Raw genomic sequence first — 24,241 nt, 5'->3', positions numbered from 1 at the left:
TGGGCTGTAAGTGGCCCGGCTGGGGGGCTGGTGCAGAGCCGCTCCTTGGAACACCACGCCCCGCGTCTCTGTGCAGCCCAGAGCACGGCTTCCCCAGGGCACAACATAGTCCAAGAAGAGAGCGAAGGTTTTCAGAATTGGAAGGTTTGGAGGCCATAATGTTGCAAGCTTTGAGTGGAGCCAGAGAGGAAGCCACCGGGGACACCTCAAACTCATCCTCTTTGTTGTTGCCAAGGATGTGGATTGGGCTCAACCCTGCTCTCACTGCTGCCCTTCAGCGACAGGCCAGACGCTGTCTCTGAACAGCCTCTAAGCACTGTTCGGATCATGCCCCGAGACTGTGGGTGGCTGTGGAGACTTATCCAATCTCTGTGGAGCAGAGACCCACCGCTATGAGCTCCTGCAAACAGTCCTGGCTCAAGATCTCCACTTTTGACCAGCTTCTGGCCTCGGTGGGAGATGTTCCCCAGGCTTGAGTGTCTAGCTGCGACTGAAAAGTCCACACCAGTGATTTCAAGGACACCCTCCTCCCCACCCCCAAAAGCTGGCTGTCTTCAGTTTTTTGTTTTTTGTTTTTTCTGTTGCTGTAATGAAACACTCTCCAGAACAAACTTTAGGGATGAGGAGCTTGACCTGTCTCACCCTTCCAGGGTGCAGTTCATGTGGTGAGAGCTTGCAGCAACCAGTAACAGCACATCCAGAATCAGGAAGCAAAGAGGGGTCTGTGAATACACGCTACTAGGGAACGGTGCCAGCCACTGTGTGTGTGTGTGTGTGTGTGTGTGTGTGTGTGTGTGTGTGTGTAGGGTCTCCCCATCTCAAATAGTGAAGTGAAGACATTCCCCACAGCCATGCCCAGAGGTTCATCTCCCAGGAGACTCTGGATTCTGTAAAACTGACAACACTAGCTTCTGACTTCTCCATTCTAAGTGCTGGGACCGAGAGTCTGCTGTTCGCTGGAATGCTCCCGGAATGCCAAGCACTCACTGAGACACGGAGTTCTAAACTCCTGGAAGGCATCCCTTTCACCTATCATTCTGAGAGTTTCCTGCCCACTCAGCTACTCAGGACTTGAGTCTTCTCTGGCCATGGCCCCTAATGCCACTGAATCTGAGAAGGAACTTGCAAATCATGCTAGCTATCCACGCTAAGTGATTTTACAGTTCGCAACTCAGAGCCCCTGTATAGGTAACAATTTGTAACTCTGTTGAAATAGGTTTTATTTTTTTCCCAAAAAGAACATTTTAAATATTTCTTTAACTTTTAAAATGAATATATATATGTACATAATGATTGCTGAAAAACTACTATGACATAAACAATAGTACTAAAGAACAGTTATGAAACACCCAGAATGACAGGAACATTTGAATAGCTTTTGACTCTGAAATGATTTGCAAGTACGGGGAGGTTACAGAAAGAGTGCAGAGACAGCCAGAATTCTGGTCTCCCTGTCCTCCCTGGTGGTAATATGATACATGCCTACTGCTCAGCATCAAAGTGAGAGTCACGTGGTATATGCCATTCACAGACCTAACCCAGCTTCGCCAGTTTTATATGTGTGTGTGTGTGTGTGCGTGTGCCTGTGTGTGTGAGAGTATGTTTGTGTATGCGTGTGTGTATGTGTTTTGGTGGATCTGTGTGTGTATACATGCATGTGTGTGGTTTGTACATGTGTGTATGTATTGTGGTAGATCTGTGTACAGGTACATGCATGTATATGATGTGTGCAATGTGTCTGAGTATGTCTGAGTATGTAGCTATGTGCGCATATGTATATATGTGTGTTTGTATGAGTGTGTCTATGTGTATATGGGTATGTCCGAGTGTATGTATATGCGTGTGGACATGTCTGTGTATGTATGAATGATGTGAGTTTTTATGTAGTTCCCTCTATGGAACTTCCTGCTTCAATCACCATACACGGCTGGGCTGTTCTATCCCCACTAAGGTGTCTTTTGTTCCCTCTGTACCTTTCACCGCCACCCCTGACTTTCTGTAGTCACTCATTTGTCTTCCATTTCCATAACCAGTGTGCGTTTGAGAATGTTGTCAGTGAATTGATACTGTGTTGCTTATTAAGCCTTTGCTGTGTGAGCACATTTGGTCTTGTCCCCAGTCCCCAGCCTCCATTAGCCTCCAGGTTTTACAGACTGGGAGGCTGAGTTCCTCATTCAACTGATATGGTGAATGGCCGGCACAGCTGGGATTCGCACTTAAATCTGGCTCTACAGTCTGGAGTTTCAAATATAAAACACAACTTATCTTAAAAGATACAATATACATTTTAAAACTTAAAGGCGTGCAGTGGTGGTGCACGCCTTTAATCCCAGCACTTGGGAGGCAGAAGCAGGTAAACTGAGTCAGTTCCAGGACAGCCAGTGCTACACAGAGAAACCCCATCTCAAAAAAATATTAGAAAATTAAAAAGGCAACACAGAATGTTACAATTACAAGAGGCTAATAGTAGCCTCAGAAAATTTCCATGGGTTAGTACCACAGAGTACATTTTCTAAGAAGAATAAAGCATTTTTAAAGCAATTTAAAAAAATACATAAAAACTCTTTGTTTTTTAAGACAAAAAAAATTATGAAAAATTCACAGGTCAGAAATAGGCTTCATCCAGATAGCCTCAGGGTGACCGATGACACAGTGCACTGAGCATCATATATTTGCAGACTGTGGTGATGAACCTGCTACCAGCTTTGTGCTAAATCACATCCCTGAGCACCAGCATTGTGTTCCAAGATCCCCATATCCTCAGAACTGTAGACCACCTAAACTCACACACTGGACACAGGCTGTTGGACTCAAGTTCTGGGGAAAGTCAACATGGACCCCAGGGCACACACCTGCCTTCTCTGGATCATTCATGGCAGAGACAAAGCTGGAAGGTTTGTAGGCTGTTTGTAGGCTCTGAAAACAAGAGCACCCCAAATTAGGTAGAGAGGTATTGAGATCCTAAATGAGGGCTATCTGTGTGAGAATATTTGGGCCTTACATGCTCCATGTGATCAGGGAGTGGGCCTTTGGGGTTTTAGCATCTTCAAACTTGGGAGCAGAAAGTTATTCACAAACTTAGATGAGAGGTGCAATCCAACCATGAAGATCATAGACATGACATGAGATTTTGCCTAGAGAGGAATCTTCCAAGTCAAAGATAGCATTTCTTTTTAACCAATGTCACATTTAGAAAGAATCATGATATGAGTGAAGGACTTTCAGAAAACAGAAACATTAGGATCTATCTATCTATCTATCTCTCACCATCTATCACCATATTTATCTGTCTGTCTGTCTATATATTGTCTTTAACTATAAATGTACACATATTTAAAGTGTGAACTGATTCTGCAAGATGACGACTGACCAATTAGAACTTTGTGATTACAGAGAATTGGAATTTTGGAGATCCAAAACCAAATTATCTTGAACTATCTTTGCTTCCATTAATAGCTGTTAATTGCCCACTTGTATCTCGTCTAACATCCTGTGACTATCACATGAAACTTCATGGAATGTATTAATGTAGTCCGCTAGCTTCCACCAACCCAAAAGGCAATAGCGTCATCAGACGAACATCTGAACTCCATCGTGGAGTTTTCCCTGTTTTGCTCTAACCTGAGGTTTCCACCATCATATTTGAAGAGCACTGTGATTTATGATTTTTAACTTCCTTGACTCAGAACTTCATGAACCTGCAGCAACATTGGAACACGGTATTTAGGTAAGCTGAATCTGTGCTTCCAGGTCATGATTACTTGGGTTCAGCTTCACAATGAGGTGAGAGTTCTGCATTTGTACCGGTGATTTTAATATACAAATAATACATCCTTTGTTGAGAGGATAGATGTGGTGATATCTTATGTTACAGACATGTATATGTCATATGCTTCTTATTGTTCCCATTGTTCTCTAGAGAAACAAAACCAATGGGAAGGGGGAAGAATTGTCCTATGTGATTATGGAGGGTGGTATCCTGGGTAGAGTTTTGTCAACCTGACAAAAGCCACAGTTATCTGGAGACCTCCACTCAGAAATTATCTCCATCAGATTGGCCTGTAGGCATTTTCTTGATTGTTGATTGATGTGAGAGAGCTCAACCCACTGTGGGTGGTGCTGTACCTGGGCCAGTGGTCTGTGGTTGTGGGAGATATAAGAAATCAAGCTGACTTAGGTGTGGTGCCTCTAATCTCAGCACCAGGGAAGCAGAGGCTTGTGGATCTCTGTAAGTTTGAAGCCAGCCTGGTCTAAAGAGTGAATTCCAGGAAAGCCAGGCTACATGGGGGGAAAGAGGAGCAGGAGGAGAAAAGGGGAGGAGGAGAAAATAAAAGAAAGCTGAGAATGTTACAAAAGAGCAAGCAGATAAGCAGCGTTTCTTCATGGGCTCTGCGTTAGTTCCTGCCTCCAGGTTCCTGCCCTCCTTGAATTCCTGCCTTGCCTTCCTTCAATGATAGTCTGTGACCAGGACATGGAAGCCAAATAAACCCTCTTCTTTTCAAGTTGCTTTTGATCATGGTCTTTATAATAGTAACAGAATACCAAACAGGTGGAAAGTCCAATCATCTTCAGCAAGGTAGAGAGCCAGGGAAGCTGGTATGTGGTATACATGCTGGTTAGCCAAGGAGCAAAGGCAGGAAAGAACTAAAGTCCCAGCCAGGCAGCCAGGCACAGTGAGCTTAACCCTCTTACAGTGCCATCTTGTTCTACTCAGGACCAGTAAATGGATGCCTTCCTACACTAGAGAGGGCTACCTGCTTTACTCTGGCCACAGGTTCAATGCTAACCTCTTCCATAGAAACCCTGTTAGTCAATACTCTGTCCACCAGGCTGACATAAAATCAGTTATCACATAGGATGCCAAGGCATGTCCTCACCTTACCGGTTAATGATTGCTGTGGAACCGTAGTGGAGAAGCAATGTTCTTTTAACTTCACAAGGTATGGCTTGTGCAGTAGAGCATGCAAGCCGCCATGAAGTGTTGAAACTGAGGCACTGATGGCAGCTTCCAGTAGAGGGCGCCTGATGTTACTCATCTCATTGCAGTGACAAAGCACCTGATAAGAAGCAGAGACAATCTAAGCACCTAAGGGAGGTAAAGGACAACCTTAGGCCCTATCTAAGGGGCCATCGATTCATGTTTTCTCAGAATTCAAGGGTACAGCTCATCATGATGATGGAGCTTGAGGGAAGTGGCCACATTTGCCCATGTGTCTGGAAGCTGGGAATGATGAGTCGGGTGCACAGGCCACTTTTCCCTGTTGTTTTTTTTTTTTCAGTGCAGGACACGTGCTCATGGGATTTTGGCACTCCTACACATGGTGGGGCCTCCCAATCTAGATACTCTCCCAAAGACATGCTAACAGGCTTGTCCTCTAGGAGATTCTAGATCCTGCCAAGCTGACAGTCACTAATAACCATCACATCGTCTATTAGTAGACACAGGCTCACAAGGTTCAAGTCTGTGCCTCATAGGCCATTCTGTACCAAACTGGGAATGCATTGATGGTAAAATATTTCTAAGTGCCATATATAATAGAAAATAAAATAATAAATCTTTTAAAATAAAAATGAGTTTTGTCATCAAATAGATTTTGAACTTTAATATACTTTGAATTGCTTGAATTTTTGTGATGACCAAGGAAGGGCCATATTGAAATGTATGCAGGTGAGCATGTGACATGGCTCCAAATACTAGAATGAACAAGCCCTCAGCCACCTCTAGCACATTAGCTAACCTTTATGAGCCTCAGTTTCCTCACGTGAAAAGTGGAGGATGCCATCACAATATGCACGACCTCAGAGGGTTCCTGTGTGTTGGATGGAATGATGCAGGGACAGCGTGGTACCATTAACTTTTATCCTTGATGCCTAGCAAGACCTCTCCCCTACATTTGTTGGTATTTGGGTTATCAGGAGCAGCTCTCAGCTGCTATGCAGGGGTGAGGGGAGAGAAAAAGCACAGAGAGAGAAAGAAGAAAGAGGGAGGAGAAGAAGAGGAGGAGGAGAGACACAGAAAGAGAGGAGAGCAAGGAAAGAGAGCACGTGTTGGTACTTGGGCGAGGAAACAGTCGACCGCTTCCTTGTCTGGCTCCTGGTGCCTCAGGTGCAGCTTCTTCTCACTCTACGTCATAACAAAGTGTTTTGGAAGAGTGTCCTGGATTCCCTGGTTGGGAATTGAATTGCAGGTACCCAGGAGTCCCTAGTTTCTAGGACATTCAGCTGGAACATTGAGGCCATTCCTGATTGAACCTTAGTGTTCCCTCAGTCACTTGGACTTTTCTTACTTGCCTTTGAGGGCACCTCACAGACGGATTGTTATTGGGGTGGCTCTTGAAACTGCAGGTTCTATTTTGTGATCACCAAATTGACTCATTCTTCTAAGTTAGTGTCAAGATTTTAATTTCCCTTATAGCCAAGATAAATCTATCTTGATGTTGTCCTGGTCAAGACTGGAGAGATGGCTCAGCAGTTAAGACCCAAGTTTGGTTCTCAGGACCCATAAGGCAACTGACTCACAGTGATCTATAACTGTAGTTCCAGGGTATCTGAGGATGTCTTCTGGCCTCGGAGAGCACCAGGCACACACGCAGTACACATAAATACATGTAGGGAACACACACACACACACATACAAACACACACGCATGCATGCACGGACACATGAGCACCACAACATACACTGGAAATAAAAGTAAGTACAATTGTAAAAGACTGTCCTGTTCTTAGTCTATATCGTTGTCTTTCGAAAACTAGTTAGGAGATTAAAGGCAATGTGACGGCTATACCTTGCAGGTCTCTCTCTTAGTGTGATACTGTAACAGAATGCCAGAGCACGGGTAACTCAGAGACAGTACAGATCCTTTTGTCTCATAGTTAGAGTAGATGGGAAATCCCAGGCAAGCCGCTGTATCTGGACCTCATCCCAAGGGAGAAGGGAAAGAGACAGTGAGAGCCAGAGAGCAAGAGGGAGCTGAACTTGGTGTCTGGCTTTGTTTGAGGAAGAGACTCACTATGCAGTTGAGGCTAGCCTTGAACGCACAGTGATCCTACTGCCTTTCGGAATGCTGGGACTACAAACATATGCCACCAAGCTCAGGCAAATTTATTTCTTTTGTGTGGGGATGGGGTGGAGGGGTGGGGTAGGTGGTTATGTTTATGTGACTGCCATTACCATAGAGACCAGAAGAAGACACAGGGTCTCTTGGATCTGGACTCATAGGCTGTGGTGATCGAGTTGCCTGATGTGGGTGCTGAGAATCAAACTCCATCCTCAGCAAGAGTGGTGCATTCTCTTCACCACTGAGCCATCCCTCCCGGCTCTGAACTCTTTATAACAAGTTTACTCTCACGATAACTAATGGATTGCTCATCTACTCTCGTGAAAGTGGTTTCTTCAAGAGAGCAAAGACAGATGATCACCTAACCATTTCTGATTAGACCCCACTTCCCAACAGCATTCCTATATTGGGATTAATTTTCCGAGCCATGACTTTGGAGGGACACTCGCAAACCATATAGCTCCTTTGACTGGTCCAGCTTGCAAATTACTAGTCATTTGTTCCCCAAAGTTTTTATAAAATTCCACCACCTGTGTGTGACGGTTCTTGTGGATCCATACTCCTGCTCTCGTCCTGCACCATCAGCTGTCTTTCTTTTTACTAATCAGCTTGCTGTCAACAATATCCCATTGAAACTGGAATTTGTTTTTGCTTGCTTCTTAAGTCATTTGATCTCCACTTTACCAAGAGGTGGAGTTTGTTTTTGTTGTTTTTTGTTTGTTTGTTTGTTTTCTCGATTATTTGTTTTCATTTTGTGTACATTGGTGCTGGTATGTTTGTGTAATGGTGTCAGATCCCCTGGAACTGGAGTTACAGACAGTTGTGAGCTGCCACTCGTGTGCTGGGAATTGAACCCGGGTCCTTTGGAAGAGCAGAGAGTGCTCCTAACCTCTGAGCCAACCCTCCAGCTCCCGAGTTTATTTGTTTATATTTAGAGTATGTACCCATACATTTTTATTTCTGTCTAGCATACGACTTTTTTTTTCTTTTTATCATATTGTAGTTTGAATAACTTACTTTTTCTTGCTCTGAGGGGGCTATCTGTTTTCTAACAGGAACATTACTTTCTCTTGTTTAGTTTGAAAGCTGTGTGTATTGTGTTTCTAGTTCCTCTATTGTCACAAGCACTCGTCATGGGTGTGATGTTCTAGTATCCTCTGGGAGTGATAGTCGGGCCTGGATTGCTTTCTTGTCACCACTAAACTGGGTGTGGCCTTTACCATTCCAGCTCTCAGGGGTCCTTTTACTTTATTTTTTTATTTATTACAATTTATTCACTTTGTATCCCAGCTGGGACCCCCTCCCAAATCCCCTCCAAATTCTGCCCTTCCTCCCTCTTCTCCTCTCATGCCCCTCCCACAGTCCATTAATAGGGGAGGGCCTCCTCCCCTTCCATCTGACCCTAGCCTATCAGGCCTCATTGGGACTGGCTGCATTGTCTTCCTCTGTGGCCTGGTAAGGCTGCACCCCATCAGGGGGAGGTATTCAAAGAGCCAGCCACTGAGTTCATGTCAGAGAAAACCCTGTTCCTCTTACTAGGGAACCCACTTGGAGACTGAGCTGCCATGGGCTACATCTGTGCAGGGGTTCTAGGTTATCTCCATGAATGGTTGAAGTATCAGTCTCAGAAGAGACCCCTGGGCCCAGATTTTTTGGTTCTGTTGCTCTCCTTGTGGAGCTCCTGTGGCCTCCAGGTCTTTCTATCTCCCCCTTCTTTCATAAGATTCCCTGCACTCTGCCCAAAGTTTGATTATGAGTCTCAGCATCTGCTTCGATAACCTACTGGGTAGAATCTTTCAGAGGCCCTCTGTCGAAGTCTCCTGTCCTGTTCCCTGTTTTCTCCCTCTTCCAATGTCCATCCCATTTGCCTTTCTGAATGAGGATTGAGCATCTTACCCAGGGTCCTCCTTCTTGCTTAGCTTCTTTAGGTGTGCAGATTTTAGTATGATTATCCTATATTACATGTCTAATATCCATTTATAAGTGAGCATATACCACGTGTGTCTTTCTGCTTCTGGGATACCTCACTTAGGACGATCTTTTCTAGTTCCCCCCATTTGCCTGCAAGTGTCATGATTTCCTTGTTTTTAATTGCTGCGTAGTATTCCATTGTGTAAATGTACCGCAATTTCTGTATCCATTCCTCCCTTGAGAGACATCTAGGTTGTTTCCAGATTCTGGCTATTACAAATAAAGCTGCTACGAGCATTATTGAACAAATGTCCTTGTTGTATATTGAGCATATTTTGGATATATGTCTAGGAGTGCTATAGCTGGATCTTGAGGTAGTACTATTCCTAGTTGTCTGAGAAATCACCAGACTGATTTCCAAAGTGGTTTGCAAGTTTTCATTCTCACCAGCAATGGAGGAGGGTTCTCAGGGGTCCTTTTTATAGTCCCTCTCTATGTGGGCTTTGGTATCTCATTTGGCTCTCTGTGTGCGTGCATGTATGTGTATGTGTGTGTGTGTGTGTGTGTGTGTGTGTACATGTATGTGTGTACATGTGTATATGTGTGTGTTTGTGCATGTGTATGTATGTGTTTGTGGGTATATATGTATGTGGTTATGTATGTGACTCTGCACATGCATATACTTGCAATCTGGAGGTCAGAGGTCATCCTGAGATGATCTATACACAGAAGCCATCCAGCTTGCTCTTTTGACACAGGGTGTCTCGCTGGGGCTTGGGACTCACAGATTGGGCTAGGCTACTGGCAAACATGCCCTAGAGAGCTGCCTGTCTCTGCCACACTGGCTCTAGGATTACAAGTGCATGCCGCCAGGCCTGGCTTTTTACACAGGTGCTGAGGATCCTGCCCACGTTATCATCTTCCACGGCAAGTACGTTATCAGCTGAGCTATTTCCTGAGCCCCACATCTGGGTCTTCTGAAAGGACGAATGAAGGTACAGCTTCATTTCTTTCGCACTGGCAGTTGCCTTCTGCTCACACACCGGATTTCATTCATTATGCAAAGGCTGGGCTGATGGTGTTTTTCAACCTGTTGTGTCTTTGGTGCTCTTACAAATAATACTTTAAGCCACATTTTAAAATGATGCTCAGAGAAATGATTGGCATATCCAATCGAGTCTTCCAGTGACTGGAACCAGACAAAGCAGCAGCCTTGCTTCCAACTTCACAACTGATGTGTCTTCAAATCTTTTAACAGTCACAGCAATGCTAGGAATCAGAGTGTTTACTATCTGCTTCTTATTTTGTTAGTTACCATTTTAAAAACAAATACGTCTTTTTTTTTTTTTCCAAGACAGGGTTTCTCTGTGTAGACCTGTCTGTCCTGGACTTATTTTGTAGACCAGGCTGGCCTTGAACTCACAGAGATCTGCCTCTGCCTTTCTGAGTGCTGGGATTACAGGCGTGCACCACCTTTTCTGGCTATTTTATGTGTATTATTATGGGGGTGTCAGATCTCCTGGAACTGGAGTTATAGATTGATGTGAAATGCCATGTGGTTGTGGGGCATTGACCCTGGGTTCTCCAATAACAGCCAGTGCTCTTACCCACTGAGCCAACGCTCTAACCTCTGTCACAGAGGATTTTAACAAAATTTGAAGAATAAACATTTATTATTTGACATTCCATACAAAGGACAGGTTTGAGAAAAACAGATAGTATTATTTTATGAAGGCTAAAGTTAGTTCATTTAGAAGACTACCCTCACGAGTGGAGATAAGGCAGCTGTCAACAGTGAACGGTCAGTGAGCAATGCGCCCACACGGAGAGCATTTTAATGGTGCAGCCTGAAGACTGAGGTTTTAGTGGCTACTTCATTGTGTAGTAATTATTATACTCATTGATGGTATCCCAAGAAAGACTTTCCAGTGCAAACAGCGCTGTTACACAGAAAGATGAATGATATTGGTCTCTGCTTAGACAATTCCATTCTAACTTAAGTATGACCCTATGCCCAAGGGGATTGCATCATCAGAGACAAAAACAAAACAAAGCAAAACAGATGAGCCCTGGCAATTCTCATTGTCCTTTTATTTTTCCCTTCACTGTCATTTCATTTCACTGTCATTTCTGGGAACAATGGCATAGGACCTCTCAGAGCTGGACGATGGCATATAGCTTTAGGTCAGGTCAAATCTCCTCCCAGCTTTCCTCAGTTCCTGGGAATACATGGGAATGTGTGTTACCTGTTTTGTAGCCAGTTACAGAACAGTCCTCAATGAGTGACCCAGTCCAGGGTTTCTTTTGGTAACAGTTTTCCATTTCTAGGCCTCAGTTGTTCTAATTCACTATGAAAATATTTGAGTGTGGTTATCCATGCCTTTAGTCCCAGCCCTTGGGAGGCAGAAGAAAACCAGCCTCTGTGAACTTAAGCCAGCCAAGGTTGCATAGTGAAACCCTGTCAAAAAGTAAATAAATAAAAAAAAAAAAAAGGAGAAAAGGAGAAAAACGCTGGGGTGAGGGAATTTGAGTTGCAGCCAAGAGAGAAACTAGAAATCAGTACTTCTTTCTGGCTTTACAGCACAGATTCGTCCTTTCTGAGGTTAACCCAGAGCTAGTGGAAGAACACTTCTCTGACCTGAAGGACATCTCGTAGCCCTCCTCCTAGCCTCACCCCACTCGGAAACCATACGGAGGCAAATCTGGAGCCCAGCACTGATAACTTCCAGCACTTAGCAACCCTTTTCAGTTCTGCCAGCTTTTGCTGTCTCCGCAGTTCAAGGTTGCCAGAGCTGCAGGTTAAAGAAGCGACAGGTGACAGACCACAGGCATCTCGAAAACCTCACGGTGTCCTGGGCAGTACCAGGTATCACCTCACCCTCTGGTCTCTTCCCTGCTCAGGACTGCCTCCCCTTGGAGATCACCTTCTCTTGGATTATACAAACGTGGAGTTGAAGTCCCCTCTGGTCTCTAAGGACTTCAACTTGGGCATCAGGGAGGGGCTGCAGAGCTCACTGCTTCTGCTCCTGCAGCAGCCGAGGCAGCAGCAACCTGCAGCTCAGAAGGGAACAGATCTTCAGGCAGCAGCAGCGAGCCTTGGGAGCAGAGAGTGAGCACTGCAACCCTGTAGTGGGAGTTGTTTTCACTGGGCTGTTCATTGGGGTAGTAAATTACTTCTATCTCACCAACTGGACTGAGAATTCTCCAGAGACGTGGTAGGGGTCACCTCTCCCTTAATCATTCTGTTGGGCGCTTAACACCCTTGCAATAGTTAAACGAATAGGTATCATTTCCAAAGGGCCAGATCTGAATTGTGGATGAGCGCTTGGACTTTACCTGTTTCCTGGTCTGTCTTGGGCTAGGGCACAGGTCAAGTAGCTTGTGCCCAGCACATGGCAAACAGTGGCCACAGCACATCAGGAGTGTGGGAGCATCAGGTCCCACATCTCCATCCTGCTTTTTTTCTGGGCTCCCTGGGGTATTACGGTTGCCATAGCACACAGCTGGAGGAAGCGTGGAGGAGCAGTGTGGTGAAACAGGACCACCACACAGCCCTTATCCTCTGGACAAACAAACGTCTGTCAGCCCAGGGCAGTTTGAGCTGGAGCTCACCAACTATCTGCTTTCTCTACCTGGTCAGTATTATTACTCAGTTTGCCTCCACAGTCTAGCTCAGGACTCTCCCTTGGGGCTTCCCTCCTCCCTAGCTCCGGCTCCTGGCACCTGCCTGGCTGTCATAGTAACAGGTTCCAGGGTGACAAAAGAGGGAGCTGGGTCTTGTGGGTAAGGCTTTTAGGACTATAGAGACTGCCCGGGCTGCACCCATCCAATCTTTCTGTGTTTCTTTCTCAGGCTGAGCTCACACCCCCACACCAGCCAAAAGGATCATGTCCACCAGCCTGACCACTTGTGAATGGAAGAAAGTCTTCTACGAGAAGATGGAGGTGGCAAAGCCAGCTGACAGCTGGGAGCTGATTATAGATCCCAACCTCAAGCCCAACGAGCTGGGCCCAGGCTGGAAGCAGTATCTGGAACAGCATGCCTCAGGCAGGTGAGAGGCAGATGGGAGTTTGGGGAGGGAGCCCCCGTGGGGTGAGGGTCACGGACTTTTCAAGTACGGGCCTGCGGTAGGTCTCACCTGGAAGTAGAGACTGGACTGCCTCGAGGGCCATGGGGGCTTTGCTTCTAACCACAGCTGTTCAGATTCCTTAGTTACTCTGGGTAAATTGTGCTCTGCCTGTGAGTCTCAGTTTTCCACAGAAAACCCAAGACTGGAGAAAACCTTCAGTTCCCTGAAAATTCGGATGCTTAGTGCAGTTGGAATGGAGAGGAGGTGCAATGGGGGTCCTCAGAATTCTCAACCTAGAAGTCAGGGGACTTGTGCTTGGGGGGGCTGTGGCATCCCTCTGTTCTACCAAATGCAACTAGACTTGGGGACATAATACATTTGCTGTTGACCACAGGCTATGTGGACCTGGTTGTGTAGCTCTGTGGACTTGGGTATGTCCTCTTTTTCCTCTGGCTCCCAGTTTTCACATTCACGAATCAAGGGGGCTCAACTTAGTTGCTCTTAAAACATTTTGCAAATCCCTTCCACCTCTAATATCCGTGGCTGATAAAACTGCTGACCTCAGGCAGGACTTCCCCTCCATCTTCTGCTTCCTAAGTGTTCCTTTTTTCCACTGTGCAAAGTGTCCTTGTGGCTTTCTAAAGCCGGCATCACTTCCCTCTTACAAGCCAGGTGGTTTGGGACTGGAGCCACAGTTTGTTGCTCACACAGCCTCCAGCCTACCTGCAGGAACTAAGCACTCCTCCTCTTTGGATATTTGGATTCACAGGAGATCAGCTGGTGGCTGTGTTGTGGAGGTGTGTGGACGAAATATGGCAGAGACAGGGTTGTCCATAGTGTGTGGGTGTGAAGCCTCTTGAGTAGAGAACAGAACAACATGAAGATAGGAGCAGGAAAAAAAAAGGCTATGAGTGGAGAGTGGGCATCTGGACTCTTAGCACCGGCCTTACAAACAAATAAATGGATCCTGTATTGATAAAAGACAGAGAGCAGAGGTCAACTGGTTTGTGTTGGCTCCTATTATAGACACTGGGAACTGGATATTCCTCTAAGTAGCTTCATGTCCTTGTTTTCTATGCTTCTGTAACATTTCCCCCCAAAATGTTCACCCATGTCGGATACTTTTGGAAATTATGGGGTTTGCCTTGAGGGAGGGGAAATAATTCTGGATTGGTTTATTTAATAAAACCTAGGAGACTGAAAGCACAAAGCATTTGAGCCTCATGGAGGATAAAATGCAGATTGTTGGGAACTGGTGTGCGGGACTTCTGGAGTTTAGGGACAGCTCCAAAGGCTCACAGATCTTCTCACCTCAGGGCTTAGGCCCAGCTGGCCTCAGGAAGGGCTGGAGCATAGATGTGCTTTTAATCTTTCAGATGCATTAACTCTTGGGCCTGACAGAACTGACCCAGTATAGGGCTGGGAAGAGGACCAATCAGACTCCTCTGCCCTTTGTCCGTGTATTGGGTGGAGCTGGGTGTTGTTCTACACTTAGATTGTTCCTGGCTTCCACAGTTCAGAAGCTGGCTTGGTCTCATTGCTATTCCACTGTAGCCGAGTAGCACTTAAAATATAGTCGGTGCCTGATGAATTGAGCTGGGTTCTTCATCAGAGGTCCTTTAAAGTCATTGTGCAATGGACTTAGGCAGAGCCAAAGAGGAAGACAGAATCAGCCCAGTGGACATGCAAATACCTCAGGAAGCCTTTGAAACAGGGTCTCAGAATAAACCATTTCAGGGGCATAGGAGCCTGTCTGGAGTTAAGGAGAGCTCCATCACAGAAGGTATGTAAGCACTGCTGAGAGGCTAGGAGGACCAAGGCTTGGCCCTCGGCCACCCCGCTCCATGCTTTCTGAGGCTGTGGCCTGTGTGAAGGCCAGGCTGGGGGCAGGTATGTCAGGGAACAAAGTCTACTTTTCCCATTCTCAAACAGGACTGCTGTGTGCCTAGGTGTGCCTGGTCAAGGGGTGTGCGTCTCTGCAGATGTAAGAGCCAAACTTGGCATAGCTCCCACCCAATCTTCGGCAGTCTGCTGACCTTCCCGGTTTACTAACTGTGGCGTTAGCCTACACCCAGGACTACCAAGTTCAGAGTGAGGGGAGGTACCACGTGCTCCCCAAGGTTTCCAACATAACTGGTCCTTTCTGGATGGCTTATTGCAGACCTACAGTGTGCCAGGCTCTGAGCCTGCATGCCATCTCTGAGCAAGCAAGATGCAGGGGTCAGATGGGGACATTACCACGCTTATCAGAGGTATGAAAGGTCCGAGCACAAGGTCCAGCATGCATACCATCGCACTGCAGCTCAGAGACCAGAAACGAGCTGCAGAGAACGGGCTTCCGCACTCTCTTTGTGGGTTGACTTAGCCATAACTGTAACGGACCGAGAGTGGGGGGGAGGCTCTAAGATGGCACACAGGAGGCAGCTCCGGTTGTTCAGTCGCCCCAGTGGCTCCCAGGTGACCACCAGGCGGAGGTGGTGACTGCTGACCTCCAGAGCTAAGGAACCCGCAGGCTGATAAACATCCAAAGTGCTTTCATTTTCAGCCTCTGCCTAACACACTGGCCTTTTCTTTCCTGTGCTCCCCAGGGCAGGCTGTCCCTGAGAATCTCACCTGCTCTATTTTTCCTTCCCTCCTTTCCCCGCAGGTTCCACTGCTCCTGGTGCTGGCACACCTGGCAGTCCGCCAACGTAGTCATCCTCTTCCACATGCACCTGGACCGTGCCCAGCGCGTTGGCTCGGTGCGTATGCGCGTGTTCAAGCAACTGTGCTACCAGTGCGGCACCTCACGGCTGGACGAGTCCAGCATGCTGGAGGAGAACATCGAGGGCCTGGTGGACAACCTCATCAGCAGCCTGCGCGAGCAGTGCTACGACGAGGACGGTGGCCAGTACCGCATCCACGTGGCCAGCCGGCCGGACAGCGGGGTACACCGCAGTGAGTTCTGCGAGGCCTGCCAGGAAGGCATCGTTCACTGGAAACCCAGCGAGAAGCTGCTGGAGGAGGACGCCCCCTGCACCGATGCCTCCAAGAAGAAGTCCCAGGCCAGTTTTGTGTACAACTTCTTCTCATTTCGCTGGTGCCTGTTCTGGGGCGCCCTCTGCCTGGTCATCGTGTACCTGCAGTTCTTCCGAGGCCGCTCTGGCTTCCTTTAGTGGAGTTGTTTAGGGGTGGAGAGAGGGGAGAACTCATTCTCCTCCTGATTCCGCTACAGATTCGATCTATGACTGCGGTCGTCAGCACACTGCTCGTCAGCGGAAGCAGGGGTAGGTTGGGGGCGGGCGTTGGGTTGGTTAAGGGCACATTGTCCAGTGGATTAGCCATTGGCCATATGTGGCTGTTTCGATTTAAATTAATTAAAATGAAATAAAAATTGTTCCTTAGTAGTTCCAAGCCCAGTTGGGGCTTACACAAAATTTGTCCCCATAGGGGCCATTGCTCAATGGCAGGCAAGGGTGGCTTCTAGGAAGATGAGCGTCAAGGGTTTGGGCATCAGGAGATCCTCAGAGGACTCCCACCCTCTGCTTTGTCTACCATGGGAACCCCTCAAGGCGACACTGAGCAACAGGCCTGGGATAAAGAGGCGCCAGCCAGCATCTCTTGTTAAAATGTGGTTTTGGGTTTAGAAATAGATTTTGCCAAAAATCCTCCAAGGGGATAGGTCATGTGTCAGAGGTAAAAAATAAATAAATAAAAGGTGGAGTATCTGACCATTGCACCAGAGGGAGGAAACGCTGCTGAAGATGGCTGTGAGGACAAAAGAGCTAGATTAGGTGACGAGAAACAAGGTCGGAAACATTGCCAGAGGAAAAGCTTCTCCTCCAGCTCGTTTTCCTCGGTGATGATTTCATATTTCGCTGGAGTTTCCTGACTTGGCGTTCCCCTCCCCGCAAGTACTGCAATGTTTTTATCCTTTCAGGACTGACAGAGAAGGTTATATCTGTTTCCGAGACTTTTTTCCCCCTCTTTAATTCAAGAAAATCTCATTTCTATGTCCCTACAACCAGCCCTCCATACTCACTGGCAACGCATTGGCTGCTTGTCTGTTTGTATCTGCTTCATGGGTCGGCTCTGTTTTAGAGTCCTCCTTTTCCGTATTTGTTCTGTTAATTGAAAAAGTGAGCGTTACTCGAACATTTCCCTTACATGCACACCATGTATTTTTGATCACATACATCTATCACCTTTTCTTGTCCTTCCAACCACTGGTTTCCTCTTTCCTGCTTTTGTTATCTGTTTTAAAACACATCTTACACGTGAGAGAAAGCATGTGATTTTTTTTCACTTAGTCTAACTTATTTTGCTTAACATAACCTCCAGTCCCATCCGTTTCTCAGTAAGTGGCGTTATTTCATTTCTCCTCATGACTGAATATATTCCATTATGTACATGTCACATATATTTTCACCCATTGGTCTGTTAATGGGTGATTCCGTAACCTAGCTATTGTGAATAGTGTCGTAATAAACATGGATGTGTTGGTGCCTCTGTGGTTTGCTGACTCACATTCTTCTGAGTATGTACCCAAGTATATTCTTGATTTCCCCCTCCCCCCTCCAGGAGCTTCTCCTGTGGCTGGACAGCACCTGCCCTGCATAGTTTAGCTGCCTTTTCTCTCCATTGCAATGTACTTGTGGATGTGCTTCTCTCGTTCATGCTTTGTATGCTGAAGGTGCCCCTGATTTGCTTCTGCTCATTTCCCCTCAGAACCTGGATGTTCACCATGTGTGAACTCTCAGTCCTCGTGGCTTTGCAAGCTTTCACACAGAGCTCCAGACACATGGACCAGGCCACGCAGCCACCAGGAGCTCTCTTCCAAAGCAGCTTGGCCAAACCCAGTCCTCAGCTTTTTAGCACTCTAGTGTTATCCTTTTATTTCTCTTCACCTCCATGGCACTCCACCCCACAGCATTTTTCCGTCATGTCCTATGTCATGTTGAGTGTTGTCTTCTTATCTCCCCACCCCACCCCACTTGCCTACCTTCTTGCAGGTCATGTTGGTTGTATGCTGTCTTCTATTCTTGCTCATGGTCCTACCCCACCCCACCTCACTTGGCCACCCCTTTCCATGTTATTTTGAGGTTGTCTTCTTGCTCTCCTTCATTGCTCTACCCTACCCCCAATTGTACTGCCCACCATGCTTAATTCTTCATATCTTGGGCATTTTCTGGACTCCTGCACCGGGTTTCAGCCAGTTACAAGACTTACAATACTGAACTTCTTCTCACTAAGTCTCCATTTTCTATCTGTGTCAGTAACTATAGCATCTAAATCATCAGTTATTAGGAAGAAATTAAACACTCGTTATGGCCCAAGGTCAAGATTTCCTTCTCATCTGAACTCAAAGAATCACAATCCATGAAATTGGTTTTTGGGGAAAGAAGATAACATAAGGAATACTGTGCCCAGGAAGACAAGAAGCAGTCAGTGAACCATGCTAATTAAGCAGTTAACTCTGTATTGAGTACTGGGGACAGAAAGATGAAGAACAGCTTACAGGGCATGCACCTGGCAGCAGACAATGACAATAAAAATGATAAGTGCAGAAGCAGAGATGGCCTCTAGATGGTGGGATCCTTCCTCTGTCTGAGGCTGCGACTTGCTTCACTGGGAGCCAGCGCTCATGCTTAGACTGAAGAAAAATATCTGAAAGCCACTGGTGACCAGTAAGGAGCTGAGATGGAGGAGACAGGAGATTGATGCTTAGTGAGAGGTTCAGTAGTGTTAAGTCTTGTAAATGAAAAATTAAGCCTGTCAGAAGTACATAACGATGCCGGCTAGTTTTATGTCAACTTGACACAAGATGGAGTCATCTGAGAGGAGGGAACCTCAACTGAGAAGATGCCCCCGTAAGACCAGGGTGTAGGCAAGCCTGTAGGGCATTGTCTTAATTGATGAGGGAAGGCCCAGCCAATTGTGGGTGGTACCATTCCTAGGATGGTGGCCCCGGGGACTATAAGAAAGCAGGATGAGCAAGCCATGAGGAGCAAGCCAGTGAGCAGCAACCCCCTCCATGGCCTCTGTCTGCACCAGCTCCTGCCTCCAGGTTCCTGCTCTACAAGAGTTCCTGCCCTCACTGCTTTTGACGATGAACTGTTATATGGAACTATGTGCAAATTAAGCCCCTTTCCTCCCCAAGTTGCTTTTGTTCATAGTGTTTCATTACAGCAGTAGCAACCTTAGCTAACACAATAACATGATGTAATGAGGCTCAGTTTAAAGGCCATTGCAAGAACCAATGCACCTTGTCAAGAGAGCAGACTTAATCTACTATTTCTGCTAAATGGACATAGTGCTAAATTGACTCTTAATCATTATGTGCATAGATTAGTCCATCAATCAACCCTCACTAAAGAAGCTTTTTTTTTTTTTTCTTCAGTATATAGCACTTAACACAGAGACCCACAACTGGCCACAGTGCAGAGAATAAGTGATGACAGAATGCACAGCACCTGTCTGGAACACCTAAATCACACAGCTCTCTTCAAGGCTCAGGGATCACTGAAAGAAAGTGGGCAGAAAGTTTACATTAGGTCACAGCAGGGGAACTGTTTTTATCACACATCAGTGGAACATATGGATTCACAGAGGGTGAGGCCCCATGCACAAGACCTCCACAGACTCGGGCCAGATAATATTCCACCATAGAGAGGTGAGCATGAAGTCCCACCCTTAGCTAAGGAGTTGGGGAGAATTAGTTTTCATTAAGCTTGACCACAGTCTAGTGAAAAGGCCACATCCAAGAATATGTGGTTGGCACAAATATGCTTGGTTTTCTTTTCTGACAAAGGGATACAAAGTTGGATGGGTAGGGAAGGATATTTGGATCTGGGAGGAGTGGGGTTGTTTGGTCTCAAACCCAGGACAAGTCTCTCACCACCCATGGTCTTCCCAGCACTCCCCACCCTGCCCCCTACTCTAAACCTCTCCCTCCCAGGGACTGGGCTTCAGCTTCCATTTTCCCAGCCCAATCTCTATTTAACTCAGTATTTTTGGCTACACCAGTCTGTTGGTCTCTCAGCCCAGGCTGCCTCTTTTGGTCAGAGGCTCCTCTTTTGCTCTCCTTTATTCCTCTCCTCTCATTGTCTGGTTTAGTCTGCCATCCATGATCAGCCTGGACTCCTCACTCTGCCTGCTTTCTTCCTTACATCCATAGCAAAAATATTCTCCATGCTCTAGGAGTAGTCATGTCCTCCTCCTTCTATTTCATTTTTTTTTTTTCATTTATCTGTTCCTGATGGCATAAATAAGCTCTCTTCCAAGGGACTCGGCCTTTCCGAATGAAGTTGCTGATGTGACTCACCTAAGGTAGGTATGGATCATTTGCTTTTGCTGACTTCTGCCACCCACTATATTTGATTACAAAGTCTTCAACCATTTCTTTTCTCCAGGTGCTCTAACCGTCTGCCTCTTCTTGCCTCCTTGGTAAGTGTCCTCTCTCTGGCTCCTGGAACCTGCTATGTCCTTTGGGACACCCATCATCTGAGCATCCCTCTGTCTCTCTCTTCCCTGGACCCTGCTATGCCCTCCAGGGTGACTACCATGTGGGCATCTCCCTACCACACCTTCTCAGACATCCATCACGTGGGCATCTTCCTGCTATACCTTTCAGGGTACCCACCACATGGGCATAAGACGCTTCCTATCTCCTCCTAGGAGCTGCCTACTACATCCCACAGCTTTTCTGTGCCCTCGTGGCCTCTCTGACACCAGAACCATCCCTTGGATGAAGTTCCTGCTTGTTCCTCTGTCCCTCATAGTGACATTGTTCTCTGTTTCAGCTCCCTCTTGAAGTTTATTGAAACCCTCCCCATGACCCTATCTCCAAAGACTCAATCTATCTATCTCAGTCTATCTCCAAAGACTAAATTTCCTCCACAGACTCAGAGATTTTGTTAAAACCTGGCTGTCTTATTACAAATGGCTTGTCCTCAGTACAGCTCAAAGTCCAAGGATGGCACACTTGATTTCCAAATTCTTGAAGACTGCAATAACATCTTTTACCACACAAGCCTGGGCTTCTAAAGTCTCTGATCTGTAAGCATTTTCAAGTTTCCACTGTGAAATCTTCTATCTCTGTGATTTCTCTGCACTCTGCTCTCAAGAATCTTTTAAGACAATTGTGTAATCAGTCCTTATCTTGGGATTTGTAAATCCACTGGATATGGCTAAAATCTCTAATCAAAAAGTTACTTAAAACTTGTAACAAAAGGTTGGATAAGTATTTGCTATGTGTGACTCAACTAACTTGAATTCAACTCTTGTTTAGGAATATAGATGTTTTAAATGTTAAGTTTGTGACTCTCCATCTTGGCTGGTGACTTCATCATGATGCAAGTAGCCACATGGCTGGCAGCCATCTTTCCTAAGGTTGAGGGGTACATGCCATGTAACGTCATCTTCTCAGTTAAGATGATCATGTGGTATAAAGCAGCTAAGAAGCAATTATAAAACTTCTTAGCCCTAAAGGACCCTCTGCTTATCACTGTATCTCCTTTTTCAACTAGAGAGACAACAATCAATCTCCCAAGTATCTTGGATTGGGATGGATTTTTATGATTAAATATAATCAAAAGTGATAAATTTCTAAGTTTGTAAAGATGTTCTCAGGTTTATGAAAACTGGCTTAAAGGATTGCATTTAACTAATTAAGTCTTTGCTAGCTATAGTAAACACCAGTCTTCTAAATTTAAATAAGAAACAATATACGTTTGCACAAAATAATATAGCCTCTTTGTGTTTGCTTACTTTTTCAGCTTTAGCTATTTGGGTAAACTGAGTCATACAAGAAAAATGGAATATTCTATAATAGTACGATATGACAAAGATCAAGAAAGTTCCTGATCTCTCTATGAACTGTTTTTATGGCTTAAACCTTTACTTTGATTCTAAAGGATCTTCAGTTAAATCTCCAACTGAAAATTTTAAAGCTCAAACATAACAGGGATACGGCTATAAAATCTTCATCTTATATAAGCTGTTAACTTATTACAAAATGTTAAAAATAGCTAAGACATACAAGTTAATGTGTTTTCAAAGTTAAACCTAAAGCAAGTAACTAACTCAGGTAAACTTAATAGATTGTCCTCAAACTCTTCAGAGGCCTACTGAATATGGCATTTAAAATGTTTAACAAGAAAGTTTCCCATAACAGACAGAAATGTCAGCTCCCAGTAGGAACCCTAAGGTCTACAGAGAAGAAAGATGGAGCATGACTACTTTACTTTGATTGTGGTGATGCTAACCCCTGGGCGAAACTGTCCCATGCCCTGCCAGCCTTCAGGGCTCTGCCCAAACTGTGGACATTCTTGGATTATATGCTTTGCTCTGCCTAAGTCAAGATAGGCCATCCCCTCATGTTCCTCTTGCATGGCAAAGTCTCTCAGATCTTCTGGGTCTGGAAGCTGAGGGCTGACCCTGCCCCAGGATTTCTGCCCCAGCAAAGTCATTGGGACCACAGCAGCCTAGGGTAACCACCCGGACAATAAGTCTCTGTCATTTTACTTGATGTGTAGGCTATTTGGATTATACTTCCTGCTATAATTTGTTCTTCTCAGATCTCTGATGATATTGATGGCTAAATGTAGCTTTATGTTCCTCCACCCAAGGCAGCTCTGCCTGTTCAGTTCATAGGCCTCATTTTCTAGAGCTACTAGATATCTTGCTGTGAAAGGCAGATATTTAGTTGACTGGCTTCACTCTGAAAGAGATAAAATCACAAAAAAGTTTTAAAAGTGCTGCAGATTTCTTTTTCTACCAATGCTATTGTTATACTAAGACTTCAAAGTTCAGAGTTTTAACATTAATCAATGGACCTCTGATAAGCTATTAATTTAGAAGCATTCATTCTTTTAACCCAGAATCATTTCGGGGTTCCCAAGCTTTTGCTATGCTTGAGTCTATTGCCTTGTCTACGATGACCATTTCAGTGTACTAGTCTATTTAACATTTTTTATCTCTTTTTTTGTAAAGTTCAAAAAGTTCACATAAACCTCGGGGAGTCAACTTGGATCACCTTTCAGGTCAAATGGACTCCAGATAAGTAATCCTAGGTTTGCCCACCTGCCCATTCCTGAGGGTAAGATTTCACCTTCCCCTGGTCTTGGGATATCTTCCCTCTTCTCATGTGCCACACCCGTGATCCTGAAAGTGTCAAGGGTACACCAAAGATAAATTGTTTTCCCTTAATCTCCTTAACTTTACTTTCTGTCTCTTGTCTATATTGTCTAAGCAGATTTCCAATCAACTGTGGACAGCTCCAGAACTTCTTGCAATGCTCCAGCCCCAGGTGTTCCTTGGAGCCTACATCCCAGATGGCTCCAAAACTGCCTGACCGTTCCTAGCCCCAGGTGGTCCCACAGAACCCAGGCAGTGAGTAAAACAGAGGTCCCCCAGCCTTGTCTTTTAACCATCATCCCAGCCTTCCTGGGCTTCCCGACAATGTTGCTCCAATTTCAGTGGGAAATAGATATAGATGAGATTATGTTGCCCCTCTATCATCAACAAAAGGCTGGACTGTCAGCAAATCTCACTCAGTACCTGTGGCTCTTTCCAGCACTCCTTACCCTGTCCTACCCTAAACCTCTCACTCCCAGGGGCTGGGTTTCTGTTTCCCTTCCCTTCTGTATCCCTATATAACTCAGTCATTTTGGCTACCCTTATCTCTTGGTCAGCAGCTCCTCTCTTGCCCTCCCTCCCCATCCTCCTCTCATAGTTTGGTTTAGTCTGCTGGCCTGATCAGCCTAGACTCTTCCCTCTGCCTGCTTTCTCTCTTCTATGTACAATACAATCTTCCCCATACTTTAGGAGCAGTCATGTCTTCCTTCTTTTATTTCATTTTCTTCCTTCATGGAAGAGTTTGTAAACATGATCAAAATAAACTATACAGAATTCTAAAAGAACTAATAATGAGAGGAAATAAAGAAGCTTAGGCGAGAACCCTTGTGGACTCCTGGTGTGGCATGAGCATGGAGTTCATGCATGTGTGTTCCAAGCTCTGTTAGAAGATCCTTCTTGGTTTTGTTTGTTTGCATATCAGCTGTAGCTGCCTCCATGCCCTAAGGTGTTAGAGAGGCACTATTCCTTTAAATGTCTTGTGTTTCTTTCTCCTCACTTTGCACCACTGAATAAATGCGTTCTTCACCGAGTGCTGTTTGGCAGCTGTTTATAGACTGCTTGGTAAAGAGGACATGGAAAGGAA

General features: G+C 45.6%; 1 protein-coding gene across 1 annotated transcript; it reads left to right on the top strand.

Moving 5' to 3' along the window:
* Positions 1 to 12,859: 12,859 nt before the first annotated feature.
* Rtp2 (receptor transporter protein 2) lies at positions 12,860 to 17,536 on the top strand. The gene is made up of 2 exons (XM_055625091.1): positions 12,860 to 13,023; positions 15,689 to 17,536. The coding sequence occupies exons 1-2, from the start codon at positions 12,860 to 12,862 to the stop codon at positions 16,194 to 16,196; spliced, it is 672 nt and encodes a 223-aa protein (XP_055481066.1). The 3' UTR covers positions 16,197 to 17,536.
* The last annotated feature ends 6,705 nt before the right edge of the window (positions 17,537 to 24,241 follow it).

This window comes from Psammomys obesus, unplaced genomic scaffold, assembly GCF_907164565.1.
Source record: "Psammomys obesus unplaced genomic scaffold, mPsaObe1.curated_primary_1811, whole genome shotgun sequence".
Classification (NCBI taxonomy): Eukaryota; Metazoa; Chordata; class Mammalia; order Rodentia; family Muridae; genus Psammomys; species Psammomys obesus.
This window is presented reverse-complemented; position numbering and strand designations above follow the sequence as displayed.

Excerpts from the sequence above, each read along its gene's own strand:
- Rtp2 (XM_055625091.1), top strand. The coding sequence starts at position 12,860 with ATGTCCACCAGCCTGACCACTTGTGAATGGAAGAAAGTCTTCTACGAG. Across the intron at positions 13,024-15,688 it reads GAACAGCATGCCTCAGGCAG|GTTCCACTGCTCCTGGTGCT; the intron begins GTGAGAGGCAGA and ends CTTTCCCCGCAG.